The sequence below is a fragment of the Talpa europaea genome (genome assembly GCF_964194135.1).
Source record: "Talpa europaea genome assembly, chromosome: 3".
NCBI classification, from domain to species: domain Eukaryota; kingdom Metazoa; phylum Chordata; class Mammalia; order Eulipotyphla; family Talpidae; genus Talpa; species Talpa europaea.
The window spans coordinates 10861420-10882979 of NC_140069.1; the positions used below are offsets into that span (position 1 = coordinate 10861420).

General features: G+C 39.5%; 1 protein-coding gene across 2 annotated transcripts in view; it reads right to left on the minus strand.

Moving 5' to 3' along the window:
• The window catches only part of NSMCE2 (NSE2 (MMS21) homolog, SMC5-SMC6 complex SUMO ligase), a gene marked incomplete at both ends in the record, with an annotated part of 200154 nt that overhangs the window by 85067 nt on the left and 93527 nt on the right, over window positions 1–21560 (minus strand). Inside the window, one exon of one of the 2 annotated variants that reach the window (XM_084230412.1) lies at window positions 13996–14075. The exons of the other annotated variant lie outside the window; for it this stretch is intronic. Coding sequence (XP_084086538.1) covers window positions 13996–14075 — 80 coding nt within the window. The remainder of the gene's footprint in view (window positions 1–13995; window positions 14076–21560) is intronic. 2 annotated transcript variants of the gene reach the window in all.

Genomic DNA, 21560 nt, shown 5'->3' on the forward strand with positions numbered 1-21560 from the left:
ATTTAACAGACACTCAGGACACCAACGATGCACCAGACCCTGAAATTTGGAAATGAATAAAGTACAGCCCCTGCCTTCAGAAGTCATCTATAGGGAGACATCAGAAGAACTCTGTAAAGTAGACCAAGGCCTTCATTCACCTAAAACACTTTCAGTGTCAGTTATTTGTCCAGAATTGGAATTGCCAGAGTTCAGATCAGATTTTTATCTCATCCCAGAGTATCAGCATGGTAGACCTAAAACATAAGACTAAATCAAACATGAAGCTGGGAAGAATATGATGATCTATGATGATCTATGCCATGATGCCATAGGATAATACACCTAATACAGAAGGACCCTAGACATATTACAGGGCCAAATGGACATCTAAGTACATGTCCTTGGGACACCTGAATTAAAGCAATCATTTATTGTTGGCAAATCTGAATTTTCAATTCAAGTCTAGGATTCTCCAGAACAGATGCCATTTCATACCTCAGCTCTCTCTCCGCCCACTTAAGTGTGGACACAATCAAACTCTTGGTTTAATGCATATGTGGATAAAATAATATTTTCTTTTTTAATTGCATTATTTCTTTATTGAGGAGATATTGGTTTATAATACTGCATATGATTTAGAGGTGCAAGTTCACATTCTTTGGGTGTATGTTATCACACCACACCCATCACCAACACGCTCTTCCACCATGCCCATTGTGCCTCCTCCCCACTTTGGGTCCATTTCCTACCCTCTCCACTGGTAGGCTCAACTCTAGAGTCTGATTTCTAGGGTTTTGGCTTAGTTTTGTCTGCTCCTTTCTTTTATTTCTTTGTATTACACATATTATTTATTAGCTGTAAATATCATTTCTCTAGCCTACCTAATTGTGAAGTTTGTGCTCCCTGGAGAGGAGTAAGGCAGTTGCACAAGTGCAAGAAATGGTAAGGCTAACCATCATAAACATACTTATCTAGCTCAAGTAAACAAAAACGTATACTCATCCTCAACCCTTCTCATAGAGGCAACGAAATGGCCAAACCACTACAATAGGTACCAGATTGCTACTTGTGTTTACATTATTCCCAATACTTTTCAGAGTTCTTTCAAAGATACCATTCTTGATTCTTTGTCAAAGAATTTGATTCTTAAGTCAAAGTATAAGGCAAGCAGGGTGACTTACATACACACTGTTGGTGGGAATGTGAACTGGTGCAACCATAAAGGAAACACTAAGAGAAGAACTATCAGGTGATCTAGCAATTCTATTTCTGGGTATTTATAAGGTAAATAGGTGAGTGATACCATTTCAGAGGTGAGGAAATAGAGTGGATACCACCTAAAGTCATACTCTAGACTCCCCGAGTTAATGTTCACCCATTACACCAGACTGGGGAGCTGTAAGTATCGAGTTTCAAGTGACTGGCAAAGAACTGGCACTTGGCAAACTCTGACTATCTACTTATCTGTTACCCCAGTGTCTAGAGTAACATTTGGTAAATGAACAATGAATGGATGAATAGCAATAAATGGATGAACGGGGAGTGGCAAAATTAAAGGAAAGTTTGACTCATACACTTTAGCTACAGAGACAGCAGCTTTCATTTAATATAGAAAACTGACTTCACAAAAGCTTTCCCAAAGCTTCTAAATTGCTTTTTTATTTTCCTACCTGATTAGCTTTAAACCAAAGCAGATATTTTTCCCTGACCTATTTTCGAAGCTAATCTTTAAATCCCTTAGTTACAAAATCATAAGGATTAAATACTTGTCCTGTGAAAATGTTCAATGGTTCAGCAGGAAAAAACTGAAAAGTGTAAGTATGTAACTAATTTCCAGAATTCAAGATACTAATAAAAGAGTTCTATTAACATGCCTTAAGTCTGATGAATCCCCGAGTGCATTTTTTAGCTGCCGGAGATTTCAAAAGCTACTCAAGTCATCAACCCAATTACATGAAAACGGTAATAGCAGAGCCCAGCAGCCAAATTGAAAAAACCAGGGAAAAAAACCAGATGGTTCCATAAATAATACAGGTTTTATGATATTGGATCTAGACTACATTTGAACACCTCAGTGCAGTTTTCTGGTAGAAAATAAGAAGGCCAGCATTTCCAACCTTCCAAATGTGATCCCCTTTCCAATTCTCTCTCTAGATGAATAAAGCCGGGGCTCAGCTTGTAGGAACTTGCTCTGCACCGTACTTGGCACAATAGTGACTGTCCATAGATGTGAAACAATGAATTTGGATCATTCCACAAAAAATTGCAGGTAAGAACATGATTAACTATGGGGTACTTCAGTTGACTCACAGAACAGCGATTTTTCTCCCCCTGAAATGTAACTATCAAGATTCCTTGGTTTTCACTTTTTCTGGAGGTTTTCATCAACACACAGTGGACCCCTGTACCGGTGTAGTGTGAGATCACTTACCTATGGGGTAATACGGGTAAGTTTTGCCTTAAAATAGCTGCGCTGTAGGGTCTGTTAGGAACCAAAGACTTAAACCATGACAGAATAGAAAGGGTTTCCCCTAAGTCCAAATCCTCACTTAATGGGGGGAACTCAAGGCAGAGAGGGAGAGTTAATGATCCCTGACTCAACCTTCAGTTAAGTGAACAAGGCAGCAGAAGAGAATCCAGATCTGTGGGGGTGCACTAAAGTGCAACCCATACATGATTTTGATTATTACAGTCTACATTTAGCACCAATGAATCAAAGTAACCTGCCCCAAACTGGAACCATCCTTTTGCTGACGTTTGCTGTTTTGGTGGAGTCCTGCTACTCAGATGACCTCATCTTTAATTTTATCCCCTTGGTTCCATTTAAAAAAAAAAAAAAACACATTTTCACATTGGGCCAACACTGGTGACTGAGTCTAAGGAGTCACCAGGTGAAGTCACGTTAAGGGGCCCACTCCCTTCTACCACACGCTGAGTCACGAGAGATATCTCCTCCCATATTGCTTGATTAGAAACCCAAACCCAAGAGTAGTGCAGAAGAAGGCTTTCTGGATCTAAACCTTTCAGGAATGTTTTTATTTTTATTTTTATGTTAAAGATTCATTTATTTATGCATACAAGAGCTGGGGTGTAGGCCAGAGGTGTGGGAGGCCAGAGGTGCAGGAGGGTGAGAAGATTCACCAGAGACAGAGTGGGTAGCCGAACAGGCAGACTGAAATACACTGCTGAGAGGAGCAGCGGGTGACACAGGAGAGGTCTGCTGTGCCATGTGGGTCAGCTCCTTGGCCGGGAATCAAATTCGGGGATCAAATTTGTGCTGCAGTAGCTGTGGATAGCTTCATAGTGCTAAGACTTAACTCCCTGCGCTACCAGGGAGGCCCAGGAACATTTTTAAATGAAATAATTCTCAAGCAGCTTTCATGACAGATTTTCTATACCCCCAAACAACTACCACCACCCCACCTTCTCATGCCCCTGTGTTCTTCTCCACCTGTTGAGCATCCCTTGACAGCATCATTTATGTCCACATTCTTACTTCCCATTCACTCATCTGTTGATAGCTGGCTTTGCCCAGCCTTCCTAGAGCTATCAGTAACTTCTCTATCCTCATCCTCCTGCACTGGCTGTTTACATCTGAAAGATGACCCTCTTGAAACTACTGGTTTGGTTTCTGAGAATTCCTTCTTGGTTCTCTTGGAACTTCTTGGATCATTTTCTCCCATCTCTTCTGTGAGCTCACTTTCCTATGACCATTTTTAAGATGTCAGGGGACCCCCAGGATTTCATCCTTGTCCTCTTTATCACTGAACAGGCTTTTCCCAGGCAAGCCCATCCATTCATAATTTCAGTCATCACCTTTGTGACCATGACTGATTTGTAGCTTAAATCTTTCAGTTTTGATTTCTCTACTCTTCCTTCTATCTTCCCTCACTCTCTTCTGGTGGAATTGGCATCTAGCCAGTCAGCTAACTTAGAAATCCAAGTCTTCCCTCACTTTGCCCTTTTCCCCGCAGCCAATTATTAAGTATGACCCTTTGACCTCCTAAATACTCCTTTTCATCTTCTTTTAAATCTCCTAAATATTTCTTGAGTCAATTTCTTCCTCTTTACCTCTGCCACTGCAGTGTTAATTCAAGCATTTACTGTCCCCACCTACTATCTGCAGTGGTAACCCAACTGATCTTCCTGCTTCCAATGTTAGTCACTGAGCTCCACCTTCCCAAGAGTGGATCGAAGAATCACCTAAAATACAAATCTGATCACATTGCTCCATGCTCCCCACAGTAACAAAAACACTAGATTGCCTATATACCACAGGCCTTTACTAGCACATGAGGCCCTCCATGATTCAAACTTTGTCAACCTCTCTGGCTACATCATGAGCACCTCCTTGTCCCAGCTTTATGCTCCAGCAACACCTAAGTGCTCTTAATTCCGCATGCACATCAAGCTGCTTCCTGCCTCTACTTCTGATCTCTGCCCAGAACATTCCACCTCTTCTCCCCCTTTCATCCCACTGGCTAACTCTTACTCATCAAGACTCAATGACTCAGTTCACGTGTCATCTCACTGAGGAAGTCTCCTTCAATACTGAAGGATTAGGTGTTTTTCCTCAGGATGCCTGTGATACCGGGTGCATAACGCTGCCATCATAATATTTTATTGCCTCAAAATTGCTTGTGTGTCTACCTTGTTCCAGTAATAAAGTGCAGTTGCTAATTCAAACATCATTTGTTTTGCTCACAAATCTCTAGTTTGGGTAGGGCTTGGTGAGTCTGGCTTGTCGCACTTCCACACAGCATCAGCCAGGCAACAATCCCAGAGCCAAAGAATCTTCTTCCAACATGGCTCACTCATAGAGTTGACAAGTAGGTGCTGGCTGTTAGCTCCTTTCCACCTGGGTCTTTCCAGGCAGTTTAGGCTGGTTCCAAGAATGAGTGTCCCAAGAGACAGGAAGTAGAAGCTGCTGGTTTCTTAAGTCTTGGGCCCAACAACTGATAGTTTCTGAGTAGAAACTAAATACACTCGTGCATAGTCGAGTGTCAGCCAGCCAGGGTCCAGATTGAAGGGCAGGAGGCACAGCCTTACCTTCTCATGGAAGGAGCATCAAAGAATTTTGGGAGTCATGATTTGAAATTCTGGGGGGACAGGCAGCAATCTCTTCTATTGGATTATGAGTTCCTTTAGGACTCACAGCCATGGCACATGTCTACTGAATGAAGTATTCATTCCTTCTTAGGACTTCAGTCTGTCCCTTAGCTCAAGAAGGCTGATTTCAGGTAACTTACCCACATCAATTAGCAAGAGAATTCAGGGGCAAAGGAAAATGGACTTAAAGTCTAACAGCATTTTAGAAATGGAAGGGATTTTTAAACTAATCAAATTATAGTCCTTTATTATGTTACAGAATGTACCTCTGTGAAGGAGGGAGAGCATGATAGCACAGAGAAAGGGAGCCATTTTTTCCCTGCTCCCCCGTACATGTAATCACATTGGACTAGAATTTCCAGCACGCCAGGCTGAATGGGATGGGGGTGGGGCCGCTGGAAAGGAGCAAGGTGGATATATGTTGGAGGTGGAATGACAGAAGAGGGGAGACACTCGAAGGAGAGACACATGGGTGAGAGACACAGGGAGAGTCTGGTCCTTGGCAAAGACAATGGCAGCCACTACATTGACCTTGTGGTGGATTCTATGGTGCGTTTGAATTTAGGGGGGGGGTTCTCTTTCTGTCCCAGCTCTCCGGGACCTGCCCAACCCCTTTCTTGCAGTTCCTGCCCATATGTGCCTTGGACTTGCTCTGGTGCCTCGGCCGCTCTGTTTTGGGTCAAGCCTGTTCAGTAGGGTATTAGCCCATAAGGGTATGGGTAACGGTCACAGTTTTACTGGGAATCTCTCATTTGAAATTCTACTCTCCTGTTCCTCCCCCGCCCCTCACTTCCTCTCTTTTCACTTTCTCCTTTTCTATCTCTTTCGGAACATTTGAAGATCTTTCACACAAAGAGTATGCTTTCCTTGCTTTTGTATGCATGGATGGCTAAGCCTTTTTAGAATGTGCATCCCTTAACAGTTTGGGGTACCTGGCTACCCCCGATTGCCCACTTACAATTTTACTGAGAGAGAGAGAGAGAGAGAGAGAGAGAGAGAACTGAGGCACATAGATGAAAGAATACAGCAAAGAATCGATGTGGGTCAGTTATATAAAAAATAGCAATGATTCTAATTTTTCTGATTTTGCTATTTATGAGAAACACATGTTATTTCCTTCCTCAGTTTCTTCTTTTTTCTTTCTTTTTTTTATAGCAAGTCAGAGCTAATGGAACCTCAGAATCTGAATGATGAGCATTGCTAATTTTCTTTCTTTTAAAGAGGGAACCTATTTACTTTCACAAGCTGGGTTCCATTTATAGACACCATCATAATTCAATCGTCTGAGGATGCAATACGTGTCCTGGTAAAATGTTTTGTGGCACATCCATGACACAAGAACTGTGCAGCGACATGCGCCTAGCCATTGAGCAGAAGGCAAGAATGGACAACCTTAGCTACCAGACATCTGCAGACACGACTGAAATACAAATGAGAACAACCGACATATTCAGATTTGACTTAGTAAATGTAATTACTAAAATCAAAGGATATGAAATAACATTAATGAGGATCAAATTACAAGCCTAATTCTAAAAGGTGAATTTTGACTATGAAAATCAGTTTTCTGAATTTAGAGAGCTACCTTATTACAGTTTCAGAAACACACTTTGAAAGATTCGAAAATATTTCATCTCTTTTAGGCTAAACTCTTTTACTGTTTAGGAGCTTCCAAAACACTAGATGCTCTTACAGAAATGATAATGACTCTGACTTAAGAAAAAAGGGTGAGAGTTGTCAATTAACTGAATTTGCAATAGAATTTCACCAAGCAAATAAAGTCAAGTTTTTCCCAAAGAATTGAACATTTTTCTTAGAATTCTTGCATGATGGAACACTGAGGAAATGTAATTATCTTGTAAATTACCTTGTAAATCTTGTATATGACTTCATTTTAAGCAATCTGGAAGAGGGGCACAATACCAGTTTAGCAATTTCATAGTAAAGATAAGTCACAAGTGATGCTGGTTTTACAAGACAAACTAAGAGGTATATTTATAACATTATCTACACTGCTTACCCAAGGTTTATGCTGTCTACTACTTCTTACCCAGTGTAACTGAGTAATCTGAAAAACTACCAAATTCCCTGGAACAGATCAGAGATAAAGAGGAAAGGAAAAAAACAAAAACAAAAAACTGCAATCTTGTAAGAAGCGCTGCAGGAATTCCCCAAACACCCATCTGCAAAAAAATGCATTTTTTTTGTTTGGAACAAAAAGAAAATGTGTCCCTCAGGGTTACACTTAGTCAATCAATGCAATAGCATGTATCAGCGATAAACACGGCTCTGGACTAGGTACAAAGGTTCAGATTCTGTGTACATCTGCTAATTCAAATTCCCTAGCAGAGAACATAGTTTAACATCCTTCAAGACAAGGTAACATGGAGCTCAGAGAAGTATTAACAACATATCTGTCTAGCTTTACTCAAAAACACATGGTGGTACCCTGGGGGGTTGGGGTAATAGCAATAAGGAAAAAAAGATAGCAATAAGTGATCTGAAATAGCAATAGGGAAAATAATGATAATTGCTATTGTTGCCTGAGAGCTCACCATTAGACAAGCATATAGCTAAGTACTTTTTATGCCATTTAATCCTCACAACAGTCTAAAGAAATATTTATAGTTAACAAATCGAGGCCTAAAGGGGTAAAGAGATTCACCCAAGGACCACAGTTGACAGAGAAGGGGGCTCTGAATACCCCTGTCCCTTCCAGAACTCAAGCTCTGAACTGTCTGCTCGACAGGAACTATCCATTTAATCTAATTTGCACACTGCTTAACAAACTATACGAGTTAAAGCCTATGCTTTCATTATAATGGAGAAGTGGATAAATACAAACCCTTGATTTTTAAGCCACCTGTTACCAGATTAAAATATTCCCCTTCAGTTATAAAATGCCCCATCCTTTACACACTCAGCAAAAGCATTTTATGTTATGTTACTAACCGAGAATAGTATTATTTACTTATTTTTGCCCCCACCCCTCCCCATTACATATACTTTCCAATGGGCAGGGCTGGGACATTTGTCTACTCTGTCGTCTAGCTAGTACCTCACTCCCTGGTACAGTCATGAGCTGAATAACGTTTTGGTCAACCACACATCCCATGTGAGAGTGGTCATGCTATACACAGCCTGGGTGTGCACCAGGCTGTACACTAAGGTTTGTGTAAAGACACTAATATGGTCACATAATGAAGAAGTCTCCTCATAGTGAACTTCTCAAAATATGTCCCCACCATTAAGTGACACATCAGTGTGATTACTTCAGCTTTTTAAATTACAGAAATAACATATATTTACTACATAAACTTTGGATGTACACATAAATAAAATTTAAATACTTGTAGTTCTACTATCACAGAAAACTACTTTTAATAGAAATTGTGGTTATAATAATTTCAGACAAACCTTAATTCATAAGAATAAATCCAAAACCAGTGAAAAGGAGTTATTTTCAATCAATAAATGCTCACTTACAATACGGACTTGGACTTTTTATGCTGTGAACATTTCAATAGCTACTTGTCAGCAGACATATGCTAAACTTATTTTTTTTAAACTTATTTTTAAAAGCAGGAGGATAAATACCCAGAAATTTAATAGCATCATGAAACTATAACAACACCTCAGTCTTTTTCAGGTTAATTAAAACAAAAGTAAGAGGGCTAGAAAAATCTGGGAGGGCATACAAGGGTATACTATTTTTGGGACAAACATCCTGTGAGACTCTTTACATTTCCAGACCAAGAAGCATACATATAAAATGATGTTTCCTAATGTTTTTAAAAGTCCATGCGCCTTTAAATAAATATCCCAATCTGGAAAATTAAAACAATGACAGATTCTGGGGGAAATTTTTTGGTTTAAAACTTTGATCAACATAAACATGCAGTATTCTTGTGACAGGCTCTTTGAACCCAACTTATGGGATAGGAACTCAGAGTGGGCCAATCTAATTACACTGCTTAGAGTTCACTGTCAGACATGGAGAAGATCCAGCCTTGCATATGTATGTTGATGCAGGAGCAACATTCAAAGTCCACTCATGTGTTTTGGAGTAAACAGGAACTATTTTACTCAAAATATTTTACTCAAAAATTCTTCAAAGTCATTTTCTGGAAGTTATTTTGGCAACTCAGTGAAACTTGAGTTCCAAACACACCCCGTGAAGATCTATCTGGCAAAGACTGGATATAAATGAGAAAAGGATTCCTCATAAGCTCCCAATAGATTTTCAGCTGGGAAGGTAGCACCCCAATTTATTATTCAGACTGGTTAAGCGAAATTTCTCCCTCCCCTGAATCCATTTCATTTTTTTTTTTTTTAAAGATTTATTTATTTATTTATACAAGCACTGGGTATAGTCAGAAGCGCGGGACGGTGAGAGAATCCACCAGAGCCAGAGTGGGGAGCAGAGCAGGCAGAAGGACCAAAGCACACTGCTGATGGGGAGCAGCGGGCGGCAGGAGAGGTCTGCGCGCCATGTGGGACCCTCCTCCGGTGGCCGGGGAGCAGCCGGGGTTCGAACCGGCGCTGCAGAGGCTGCGGGCAGCTTCGCAACCCAGCACTCAACTGCTGCGCCACCGGGGAGGCCCCATTTCATTTTGTTTTTTGAGGACTTTAATAAGTCAGAAAATTAAGAGATGTGTGTGGTACAGCATAATGGTTAGGAAGGTAGACTCTGGCACTGACCCAGTTTGAATCCTGCCTCTGTCAATTATCATCCAGGTGCTGAGACTGTCTCTGCCTCTGAAATTGTGCTTGTAAAATATTATCTGCACCTACTTCAGACGATTGTTTTGAGGGCTACATGTATGGCATGAGAATGATGTCTGGCATGCAGGCTGCATCTGAAAAATATTCATGAGTCCTATTAACACAGCTGGACCTTGGCTGCAAAAAACTTAATGTATCAAGTAATGATGTAAGGTTTTATCCTCTTGAAATTTCAGTTTTCCATATATAAAACCTTCAGATACATGTTTCAAACACGTTATTCTTTGCTGAATGTTTAGAATTTTGAAGCCGTTGCTTTTGGCCTTACTGTCTCAGAAACAATGCAAGGGTGTCCTACAGCTCGTAAATCTTTCCAAGCATTTTCCTTCTGACATGAATGTGAGGACTAACGGGACAGAAGAGAAATAGTGGGTGCTCATTTCTTCTCATAGTTTGACTTCAATTGTTAAGATGCAATCTTCAATTTATCCCCGGAAGGTATTTTAATATAAAGCATAAACTTTGGAATTAAACTAGTGTTATTAAAATATCAGCCAATGGTTCCAGAAAGCTATACTGAAAAAGCCAACTTTGCCCACTCATTTGAAAATCGATCACACATGAACATCTTAAAGGGGCTTATTATAATAGTCGTTTATTGTTATTTTTCTTCCACTTGAACTTAAGGTTCACAAGAAAGGGGATTGGTTATTACTTTGCTTCCCTGCTGGATCACCAGAGGACAAATGCATGGGTGGAAGGAAGGAACCACTGAAAAAAGCTCCCTGTTTTGTTCTCTTCAAGTGAATGCCAATTATTGACTTTTCAGTGATAAACAAATGCTACTTTATTGAGACAAATCTGAACTCACCCTATGTAAAAATCCTACCTGCTGTTAGCTTTCATTTGCTAGTATCTGACTTTTAGATTTCCTACACATAGTCTTAAGAGTTCTCAAGAAAAAAAACATCAAATTTGGTCATAGTCATCCTAGCTTCATGAAAAAACACTGGGAAAATTTCCCTGTCTTTCCAAGCTTTGAAACAGAGTAGGCGACACAGGGAATATATATTCCTTTAAGGTTTGATAGAATTTACTAATACATATTTCTGAATTACCACTTAAAAAGGAAGGGCTGTTTCTTTTAATTCTATTTTTGTTGATGTCATTCACACGTTTAGTCAGTTTGAGTCAATTTTGGTCACTTTAAAACACTTGATTTTGGCTATTCATTATACAGACTGAATTTACTGTCAGAGGGTTAAAAATATTACTCTTCAAATATAAATTCCCTCAGCCTCCATAGTTATGTACCTATTTTTGTTCCTAATTTTGTATTTTTCTCTTGATTTCCCTGTTTCATCTTTTAGTACACTAGCTCTTAGATTTATCAAGTCTATTGTTTATTCTAATTCATTGATTCCTGCTATTGCCATTATTCTTTTGTTTTCTTATAATTAAGGTGGTTTTTTTTTTGCATTCGATTGCTGCCATACACTTATGTTTATGCTGTCTAGCTTAATAAAGTCACAGTTTACCCCTAAAATAGTTTTTTAAAAGATTTATTTATTTATTTATTTATTTATCTATTTATTTATTTATTTATACAAGCACTGGGTACAGTCAGAAGCGGGAGGGTGAGAGAATCACCAGAGCCAGAGCTGGGAACAGAACAGGCAGATGGACCAAAATACACTGCTGAGGGGAGCAGTGGGCATGGCAGGAGAGGTCAGGAGAGGTCTGTGTGCCACGTGGGACCTTCGCAGGTGGCTGGGTATCAAAGCAGCGCTGCAGAGGCTCCAGGCAGCTTCACAGCCCAGCGCTCAACTGCTGTGCTACCAGAGGAGGCCCCCCTAAAATAGTTTTGGTGGACTTTCCTCCTACTCACACCTTTTATTAAGTCATGTATGTTTTTGCCATTAACTTCTGAATCGTTTTTAACTATAGTTTTCCTATCTCCTTTGACTTGAGTCATAGACAAATTTTTTAAATTTCAAGTGATTATTCTGATTAACATTTGGACACAAAGTATCCCAAACTTGCCCTCCTATTGCATCTTTTCTGTGATATAATTATCTCTTTGGTTGTCTATCTCAACTACATTACACATTTTCATACATTTTGCACGTTTTCACTGTATCTTGGTGCCCTGCACAGTTTCAGACACACAGTAGGCATTTGATGAGATCTGGTGCAAGAATCAAGTGATCTGAATCACAGGAAATGTTCTGTCACAGGTACAGGGATTCTGAATCTGATCCATAGTTAGAAATAAGAGTTCATGAACACCAAGAAATTATACCCAACATTTTATGGGTATATGTATTTCTTATTTTTCAAAAAAAGATGTATTTATTTATGCAAGCACTGGGTACAGTCAGAGGCATGGGAGGGTGAGAGAATTCACCAGAGTCAGAGTGGAGAGTAGAACAGGCAGACTGACGAAGTACACTGCTGAGGGGAGCAGCGGGCAGCAGGAGAGGTCTGCACGCCATATGGGACCCTCGCCCAGCGGCCGGGGATCGAACCGACACTGCAGAGCCTACGGGCAGCTTTGCAACCCAGCACTCAACTGCTGTGCCACTGGGGAGGCCTGGTATATGCATTTCTAAGGGTAATTTTCAGACCATCTAAAGAGTCAATGACTCTAAAAATTTAAGAAATAGTACTAGTGGAGTTTATTTGGTTAGAAAGGAATATTCTGAAATGTATTTGCAAACTAACAAAAACAAGATGTAGATATATACACAACACACAGACAGACATGCAGTGAGTAATTTGGTATTAACCTTTTACTGTAAAGGGCCAAGAAAAAGATGGCAGAAAAATAACTGGGGAAAACAGAATAGAGAGAAAAGGAACTCCACATCCTCTGCCAGTTCCTAAAGGGTCTAACCTAGCCAGTGTGGGAAAGGCTGGCTTCAGGATAAAAATGGCAGCAGCTGAGACACCTATGTGATTTTGAAATTGCAAACTTCAGCTTGCCAATGCTGCCCAAATTTAGGTTAGTTCTCTTCCATCAATCAACTGTCTTTTCAGGTCTCCCTGTGCAAATTCTGTCTTTCAACAGAGGGAAGGGGAAAAAAAAGGTTGTAGCCTCCTTCCTTCCAATTTCCCCCATCAGCATATAGCATAATAGGTGCCAGGTTCACTTTAGAAAATGCAAAATTTTGACTCAGAAGATGTTACTACTAACCCACCAAGACAGGATCAGCCCTTCAGAGGTGGTGACAGGCTACCCAGCCTGACTTCCACGATTGCATGTTCACAGTGTAGCTACTGATCTTACACCCAAAATGTCTCTGGCTGTGAAGCAAACTTGCTCCCATGGGATGAAAGCTGGACCCTCCTCATTACCATCATCTTTCTTCCACAGAAAATGAAAGCCAGAGGATGGTGAAAGAAAGCCAAAGGGCCTGAAGAATTCATTGACTGGCGAGTCAGCATCTAAATAATCAAGAGTTGCCTGTAATGACCGATACAGCAATTCCACCCGTACCATTTAATGCTAGTACACATGTGTGGTGCGCTACAGAGATAGGAGTGTCATGAATGTATTATGCATACTAACAATCTAACAGTGTCTTATTTTAGAACTATAGTTATATAAATGAATAAACTTGTAATTGTTATAAAAACAGCAATTTTTAAGAACTAATTTTATTAAAAAGTAAATCTTTCCATGATTCTATTTACCTATCCTATTTGAAAGTTTTGTGAGGTCCTAATCAACTAATGAAAAATACATTATTTTAAATCATTGTGACAAATGAGGAGTGCTCTGGGTAGTAAATTCCTAATAAATTCATAGTGAAATTTAGTAATCAGTTATTTTGGCTGGAAGATGGGGTGACATGGGAGGAATAGGAGAGAAGGGGGTGGGGTGATAGATGTTTATAAAGTCGCACCTAATCGTGTACTTATTTGATGTAATTTTCAATTTAAAAAACCCTAGGAGTCACTTAAGAGTTGTAGTGGGTTTTGCTCACTACTGTTTATAGCAAGAAATTGCCAGTAATGATTTCTTGAAATCTGGTTTAGGTTCAGTTATAATCCTAGATACGAACTGAGAACTTATGCTTTATTTTTATCATGGCAGTGTGTGGGATCTGAAACCCTTTTAAATGCTATTTTGAAGAAAGACAGAAAGGTAAGAATGGAAGAAAAAAATTCTATAATCTTGTCCATTGCCTGCTCTACTTGCATCCTTATCCTTAATCTTGTCAAGCTCATTGTGTCCTCCATCTTCCTTAGTTTCACTGCTGGAAGAGAGACCCAGGTTAGGAAGAGATGAGCATGTCAGCATCCCCGCTGACAATGGGGTGGGAGCCAGAACTGAAGCCTGAAGAGGCTGTGAAGCCAGAAATGGAAATGAACTGTCGGAGGGCTTCTGATGTGGCATCCACAGTACAGCTGCCACTCCTCCACATGGGGCTGAAATTTGCAAAACCAAACAGATAATACTCACCCAGCAGAAAAGGGTCTACTGAATATAATATTATTTGGTACTTGCAAACTGAAATGTACATTATTATTAAGGTGTTCTTAACCTATTACTTCGGGGAATAGTTATTCTGGTGAAGCGTAGAATGGAAACATGAAACACGATGACAAGAAAGATGGACAACATCTGGGAAACCCAAAATCTGCTCCAACGGATGCCCACAAGGTAGTATTTACCTTGATGAGCTTCGGAGACTCCGATATCCCAGACTCATGCTAAAAAATCTCAGAAGATACTGATGTACACAAAAAAAGAAAGTGACTTTATTATTTGCAGTGGCCAACAGAAAAGAAGCAGGCATACCAAATGCTACATCAGTCTGACAGTGAATAATCTCCTTGGGAAGGCAAATTACCGGGGAAGCTTGGTGTACATCAAAGCAAAGCAAATGGAGTGAATTATGCAGGATTCCAGTGCAAGGTGCAGGAGATGCCATGGCTCTCTACAACTGAGTCAGCTGCTTGCCAGGCGGGTGGGCAACATGCCCCACCCTGGCAGATGCCACTGTGGTGAGACAGTGCCTTAAGGTATCAAAACAATTATATTAACAGTTTTTTTTCTTCTGCTTTGGTAATAGAAAATGCTTTTTTGAAGGAGAGTTTCTGTGTGCATGTGTGTGTTTAAGATGTCAATACCCTCATAGTTAGGTGATGTCTAAATCTTCCTGCCCAACCAGACTCTATGTCTCTTCAGATCACATGGCCTCACTTGACTTTAATCTGTTAGGTGTTCATTTCTTTAATTTTCAAAGGTTTTTCATGTTCCTGTTGTCTGGACTCAAGAGGGGAACCAATGGTGAACTCCACATTTGCCTATAGGTTCCACAAAGTGTCAGTTAGATTCAAATTAACCTGTATTCAGGTGTCAAGTTTATGCCTGCTGCTATGCCAGGTACAAAGTAACATGCAAAAGTATAACCATTGGCTAAGCTGTATCCATTGGCTGCCTGCAGCCTTTTGTTCTTCTGAGGTGCGTTCATTCATTTACCTTTCACTAGTATTTACATATACTCTACTATGCGCCAGGATTTACGAGGTGCAAGAAAAATAAAGAAAAACATGACATGCTCTCATTCCCTTTAAAAGCTTATTAGTCTAGCAAAGGAACAAGACATTTTTAAACAAAAAAAAAAAAAAAAAAAAAAAAAAAGCACTGGGCCAAACTGTACGGAGCATGGTAGAGGGGGCTTTTATATCTATGGGCAGAGACAGAAGCCATCTCATTTATTTATGCCAATCTGATTTTAAAAATACTACATGATAATCATTATTTAAAAATTTAATGATAGCGCTAAAAAGCACAAAGTATAGATTCCTTCTCTGTTCCATCCTCACCCCCCTGTATCACTGTACCAGATCTTTTTCTTTGTTTTTCAAAGACACACATAGACACACGAACCTTTGGCATCTCCAACACAGACATATTTAGGTATGTAAATATGACATATATTCACTTCATCAATGTGTAAAATTTATATATCATACTTCCCATTCATGTAATTATGTACTATACACACACACCCATTTATATAGTAGTCTCACATGTAGGATTATACCATAAATACTATATTATAAAATAGCTTGTTCTTTTACTTTTAATTCTTTGTAGTAAACTATAACAAGTACACAGAAAAGTGCACAGAATGTGTTGAGTTTAGAAAATAAATTGCCCTGTAGAGTCACCACTAAGACAATAAAAAGAAAAATCTGAGTACTCCAGAATCTTGCTGAATCTGGCCCTCCAAAAATGTTATCATCGAATTTTGTATTAATCATTTCCCAACTTTCTGTATAGCTTTACTACAGAAAGTACAGTAAAGCTATACAAGATCAATAAAGTACTAGGTCAGTATTATACTAAAACTTCTATTTTAGGAAGATTATCTTAATATTCTTGGATGAACTGTAGAGGAAGAAAGACACAGAACAACAAGATTATTAGCAATTTAATAGACTGCAAGTGCTTGTCTAGTTTTCATAATCTGAAAAAAGCAGGTTCCTGTCCTACCTCGCAGGATTATTGTAAGATTACATGCAACAAAACAGCAAGGCAAAGTATTAGTTTATTTTTTCTCAACTGTTATTATTGTCCAGGTGTATGCAGATAAAGATCAGAACTGCTGCTGTAGCACAGGAGTAGAAAAGAAAGCCTGTAAGAGGAACTCCATGGATGCTGGGTCAGAGGGTACAGTCTCCCACTCTGCTGCACCCCTAGCATGAGACCACCATACCAGGCACAGGGCAGGTTTCCTCACACCACTGGGTCTTGAATCCTGCACCAGTTGGGTATGAACCTTACCCATGTCCTTCAAGCTTTAAGACCAGCACATTTTGAAGACAGGTCAATCAGGTTTGAAATGTGGGCTCCCTGAAAGGGATACAAAGCAGGGCAGTAAAGGGATTGGGACATAGTCATTCATAGAGACAGTCACTGCAGAGACTCATTCATCAAATCTTCACTTCAGAAACTTATTTGTTGAGACCTTTGCATCTGATCTACACTTCAAACCACTGCCTGACTGCTGGTGCCTGACCCTCCAGCTCACTGGCACCACTAGCTCTGTGCCCAGTACTTTTAAAAAGAGCTGACTGCCACTGGCCTGTCCGTGGCATCTCTAAAGAGCTGTAACACTGGTACCTCCACATCGCCGCCTGCTGACGGCTGCCAACTGGCACTACTGGCCTGTGCCTGTCCACCTCAAAGAGCTGTCCATCACTTCTGATCCTCTGGCACAGTCAGCTGATTGCTGCTCCTGCCTCTGGCATGACTGGCACTGCCCCCTGCTGCTGTTACTTCTCACACTGCCCACCTGGTCTTTGGACTGGAGCTGCTGGCCGCTACCACCACACAGCAACACCACAGCAGCAACACCCTGTGACTACCTCCAGCTGCCACAGTGAGTTGGGTCCTGGTTCATCAAGTATCAGTGTGACTCCTGGCTCTTGTTGAAGGCCAATGCCATCTTGCACGAGCAAGAGTACAGGAGACTATGGACACTGGAGTAGGACAGCTGGTCATTTGTGGCCTTAGAAATGCTTTTTTTTCCCCCTTCAATTTCTCTTTTGTTGATAAACCTATAGTCTGTTGCACTCTGAGCCTGAGACGTGTTTTACAACTGTGAGCACACAGATGAGGACCACAAACCATGACATTTCCAAGTTTGCAAGGTTTCAAGTCCAGTGATTTTTCTAAAAAATAATCAATAAGGATCTATTTATTGAATGTAGAAAAGGAAGGAGGAAAATGTGATGACTAGGTACCCAGCAGGGAAGAATGGAACCGTGGTATTCCTGACATGCTGACCCAGACCTGTGGTCCTCCATGTCTTCCATGCTTTCCATGTGGGTTTCTCCTCCTCCTTACCTCCCTGTTGTCTCAGCCCACAACTCTCCTCACTTGCCTACAGGACAACCTTCCAGTATTGCTACAAATGTGGCTAGAAATATTTTAAAATGAAAGCACATTCATTTTATTTTGGGAAAAGATTTCACCAACAAGAGAAATTTTTTTAAAAATTTCAAGAAATTAAAACAATGGACACAGGCAAAGATAATTGCTACTCGATTACTGTGTTGGACAAACTTTAGCAATACCTTGTTTAAAAACTTCATATTTGACTTTAAGGAAGAAAAGAGTCTACAAAAAATAAAATATTTGACCAAGTGAAACAGCCTTTGGGTTTCAAAGCGCTTGTATCATATTAAAGCTCAAATCCCAAAATTATGAAAATGAAAAAAAAATTAATAAATATGAATCATGTAAGTGATTTCTATTTACTGTGCTTTCATTCTTTTAAGTGGATTCTGACTTTTGAGTGACATAGTACAAACCTGAGCTGTGGTCTTAAGGCAGAGTTTATTACAACTTTAGTTTCTAAAATCTCAGCTGTGTATTCTATGTTGCCTAGCTAGAGGTGAAAAGCTTGAAGAATGACATGATAGAAAATAAGAATTTGAAAGGCTGAAGAGACTTGTTATGCCTCAGACTCTTCCTTTTTTTTTTTGTATGGTGACATCTCTGAGGAAGATGACAGGGCTGGCTACTATGTGACCAGGTCTCTAACCCAGTTCCAAGCCTGAAATGGGATCATCACTTTGCAATGTCGCTGGTCACCAGCATATGAAAATCTTGGGAAACAAAATGTCTTGTTTACCTGTTATTTCCTGTCAGTGAATAAGTCATCCACACACCAGTTAGTCTAACTCACCAACCTACATTTCTCGGTACTTATGATTAACTTTAAAACAATGTTAAGACTAATTCTACATACTAGAAAAGGTAAAAAAGAAAGGGGAGGAGGAGAGGGAAGAGAAAGACAATTTTGCTTCAGGGTAATATGGGAAGAGAGAAGTAGAAGATGTAGATGAAACAAAATTGCCTAGAGCTTGCTAACTGTTGTAGGGTGAGCACACAGAAATCCACTTTCTCCCTGCCTACTTTGTATGCTGAAATGGTCCATAATAAAATGTTTTAAAAAGGCACATACCTACTTTTTCAAGATCGTCTCTTAACTATATACTTAAAAATGGACGTCACAGTACTATACATGGTGCCCAAAAAAATTTCAGTGTTAGAACACTGAGTCTAAGGTTTCAAGAGATCCTAAGGTTTATTTGCCCAACATCAATAACAAAAATGATGCTAGACAATAATCCCCATCTGTCTGCATAGTGCTAACATGAAGCACTTTCACATCCATCACCTCAACTGATCTTCACACTAACATGTGAGATCTGGTGGAAAATATTCTAACCCATGGAAAGGAAACAGGAGGCTCAGAGAAGTTAAGGGACTTTCATTTCACATTTCATTCATTCATTCATTCCGCAAACAATTATGAAACACCTAGGATGTGTCAGGCAGATCTGTCCTGGGTACTAGGAATTAACAAAGAAAATGTGATATATTTTTTCAAAGAGGCACATAGTCTAATACAGGAGGCAGATTTATAAACTGACAATATGACTCAAAGAAGTTTTTGAAACTTTTTTTTACCACAGAAGAAATATATTTACATTACAAAAATACAAAAACATGCATTCAAAAGAAACAAGTCTTATGAAAGAATACTATTCTCTTGCATGGTACACACTGTGATCTATTCTAATGCACCCAATTCAGTTTCTTTTTCCTTTTAATAAAATGCTGGTTACAACTTTATGCTTTGTACTTTATAATTTCATTATTCACTAGTGGTTTGTGACCTAGAGTGTGCATACTGCAAGTGTGATCAGTGTTGATCAGTGTTATGTGGCAACACTAAAGGAAATAAAAAAAAAAAAAAGTGTTTCAGGGAGCAAGAAAGGCTTTAAAAGGTTGGTCTCTGAGCACTTTACAATATTAAAGTGCCAGAGCTAGAACAAAGGTCTTAAGGTGAGTTAATCACTTTGCTCTTGCATTAACTGTACTTTTTGACGCTGGCCAAATACAAAGCAGCAATAGACTGTGAACTCTCTGATAAGCTGTGGAAACAACCTGTTTTCTGGAAGGGATGACACTCACATTCACTAAATCGTCACTATGGGGCACGGCACTTCCTGGTTATGGGATCACCCTGCTACTACCTGTACAACAACTATAAACATCCACGACTAGATGGTTTATTCTATGGCTAACAGTCCTAAATATTTGTTTTTTCATATATTCTCTACAATACTTAAAAAAACACAAGAGACCAGGCTAATCTGTGCTAGCTATAAAACCAGATTCTGTTAATTTTTATCAATCACCAATCTAAATTGTGATTTTTGCTTAATGCCTTTAATCCTCTATCGCAGAGTCTCAAATCCAGGGCACTTGTCTCTGTTATGTATGTAGCTCAGTGAAGAGAAGAGCTAGCAAAAGCTGGTGGTTCACCTAGTACTATTATTATCTTATACTACTGCCCTCTGCTGTCTAAGAAAGTCAGTGGCAAGATCAGGGCGAAACATCACTTGATGTTGCTCTGTCATTTCCTTCAATAAGAATCTTTCCATTTTTAGGTACTTGTTTTGAAAATCTATTTGGCTCAATTACAGCAAAGATTCATTTTGTAAACTTGACCTAGCCTGGTAAGTTCTTTGTGCCTTTGATCAATTAAGCAATAACAAAGAAAAGGTGCTTTCCCATATCAGCATCTGATCAGCTTACAGAAGAGTTACTGTTGGCCGGGCATTCAATAAATATTCATCAAGCATACTTGAAAAATAGACAAAGGGGAGAAAGTTCACTGGACTTCCTGAGATTTGGAGGAACTACAACTGTGTCTCATTCCTACTTTCCCGAAGGAAAACATGCCTTGAATATCAATGATAAAAGGCCCTGTTGACTCAAGGTTGAAAAAGTAGTATTCTCAATTAAAATCAAACCAAACTGAACCAACCCCAAAGAACACCAACCAGTATGTGAGCCTTTAATCATGTAATTGTAGGGTCCTAGTAAACTGACAGTACCCTGAGCTAAGCTTTAAAGGTATTAACTCTGCAACAGAGGGTTGGCCAGAGGGAAATGAGAATTACACTTTAGAGAAAGTTACTGAAAAGCATAAGCCATCTGTAAAGACATTCTTATCTTTGGATGAATACCTTGGCTTGAAAGACATGTTTAGGCTTGATACCTTTGAATTTTCTAAAGAACTTGAATAGGCCAATGAACTATAATCTATAAGGTCTTCAAAAAGATCTTCATGCTTCAGACTACACAAAAGATCTATTTTAAGACTACTCACTCTTTAATTTAGACCACCATGGATAACCTTTTCAAAAATCTGTAAATATTTAGCAGAGAATCAAATGATAAAATGCTAAAACAATGAACTGAAGATAAGTAGCTAAAAATAACATAAAATAGACTCCTCATAACTTTTCTCCATACAGAAGCAGAACTTGGGTGGAGGGGGGAGAAATACCGGACTCTGTTTTGAGGATAAAGATGAATTCCAGAAGAACGTATGCTCGGCATCATTTTCCTTCTAAAATCTTTAACACTTACTTTCAACTTTGTCACTTTCAACTTCAAATGACTGCAGTCCTTGAGACATCTTGAGTCCTTTGGACATGCAGCATGTCTAAAACCAAATTCTAATTCACTTCTATCCTTCCTTCATGCCAATCTCCCCAAACATCCATTCTTGTTAATGAATTCCAGTGATTTCTAAAATGGGTAGGCTGAAGAAAATCCACGGGAAAAGGGGGTTAAAATATTAAAATTTTCATGCTGGATACATGCTCAAAAGTGTTCAGCTATTAAGGGTATATGGTTA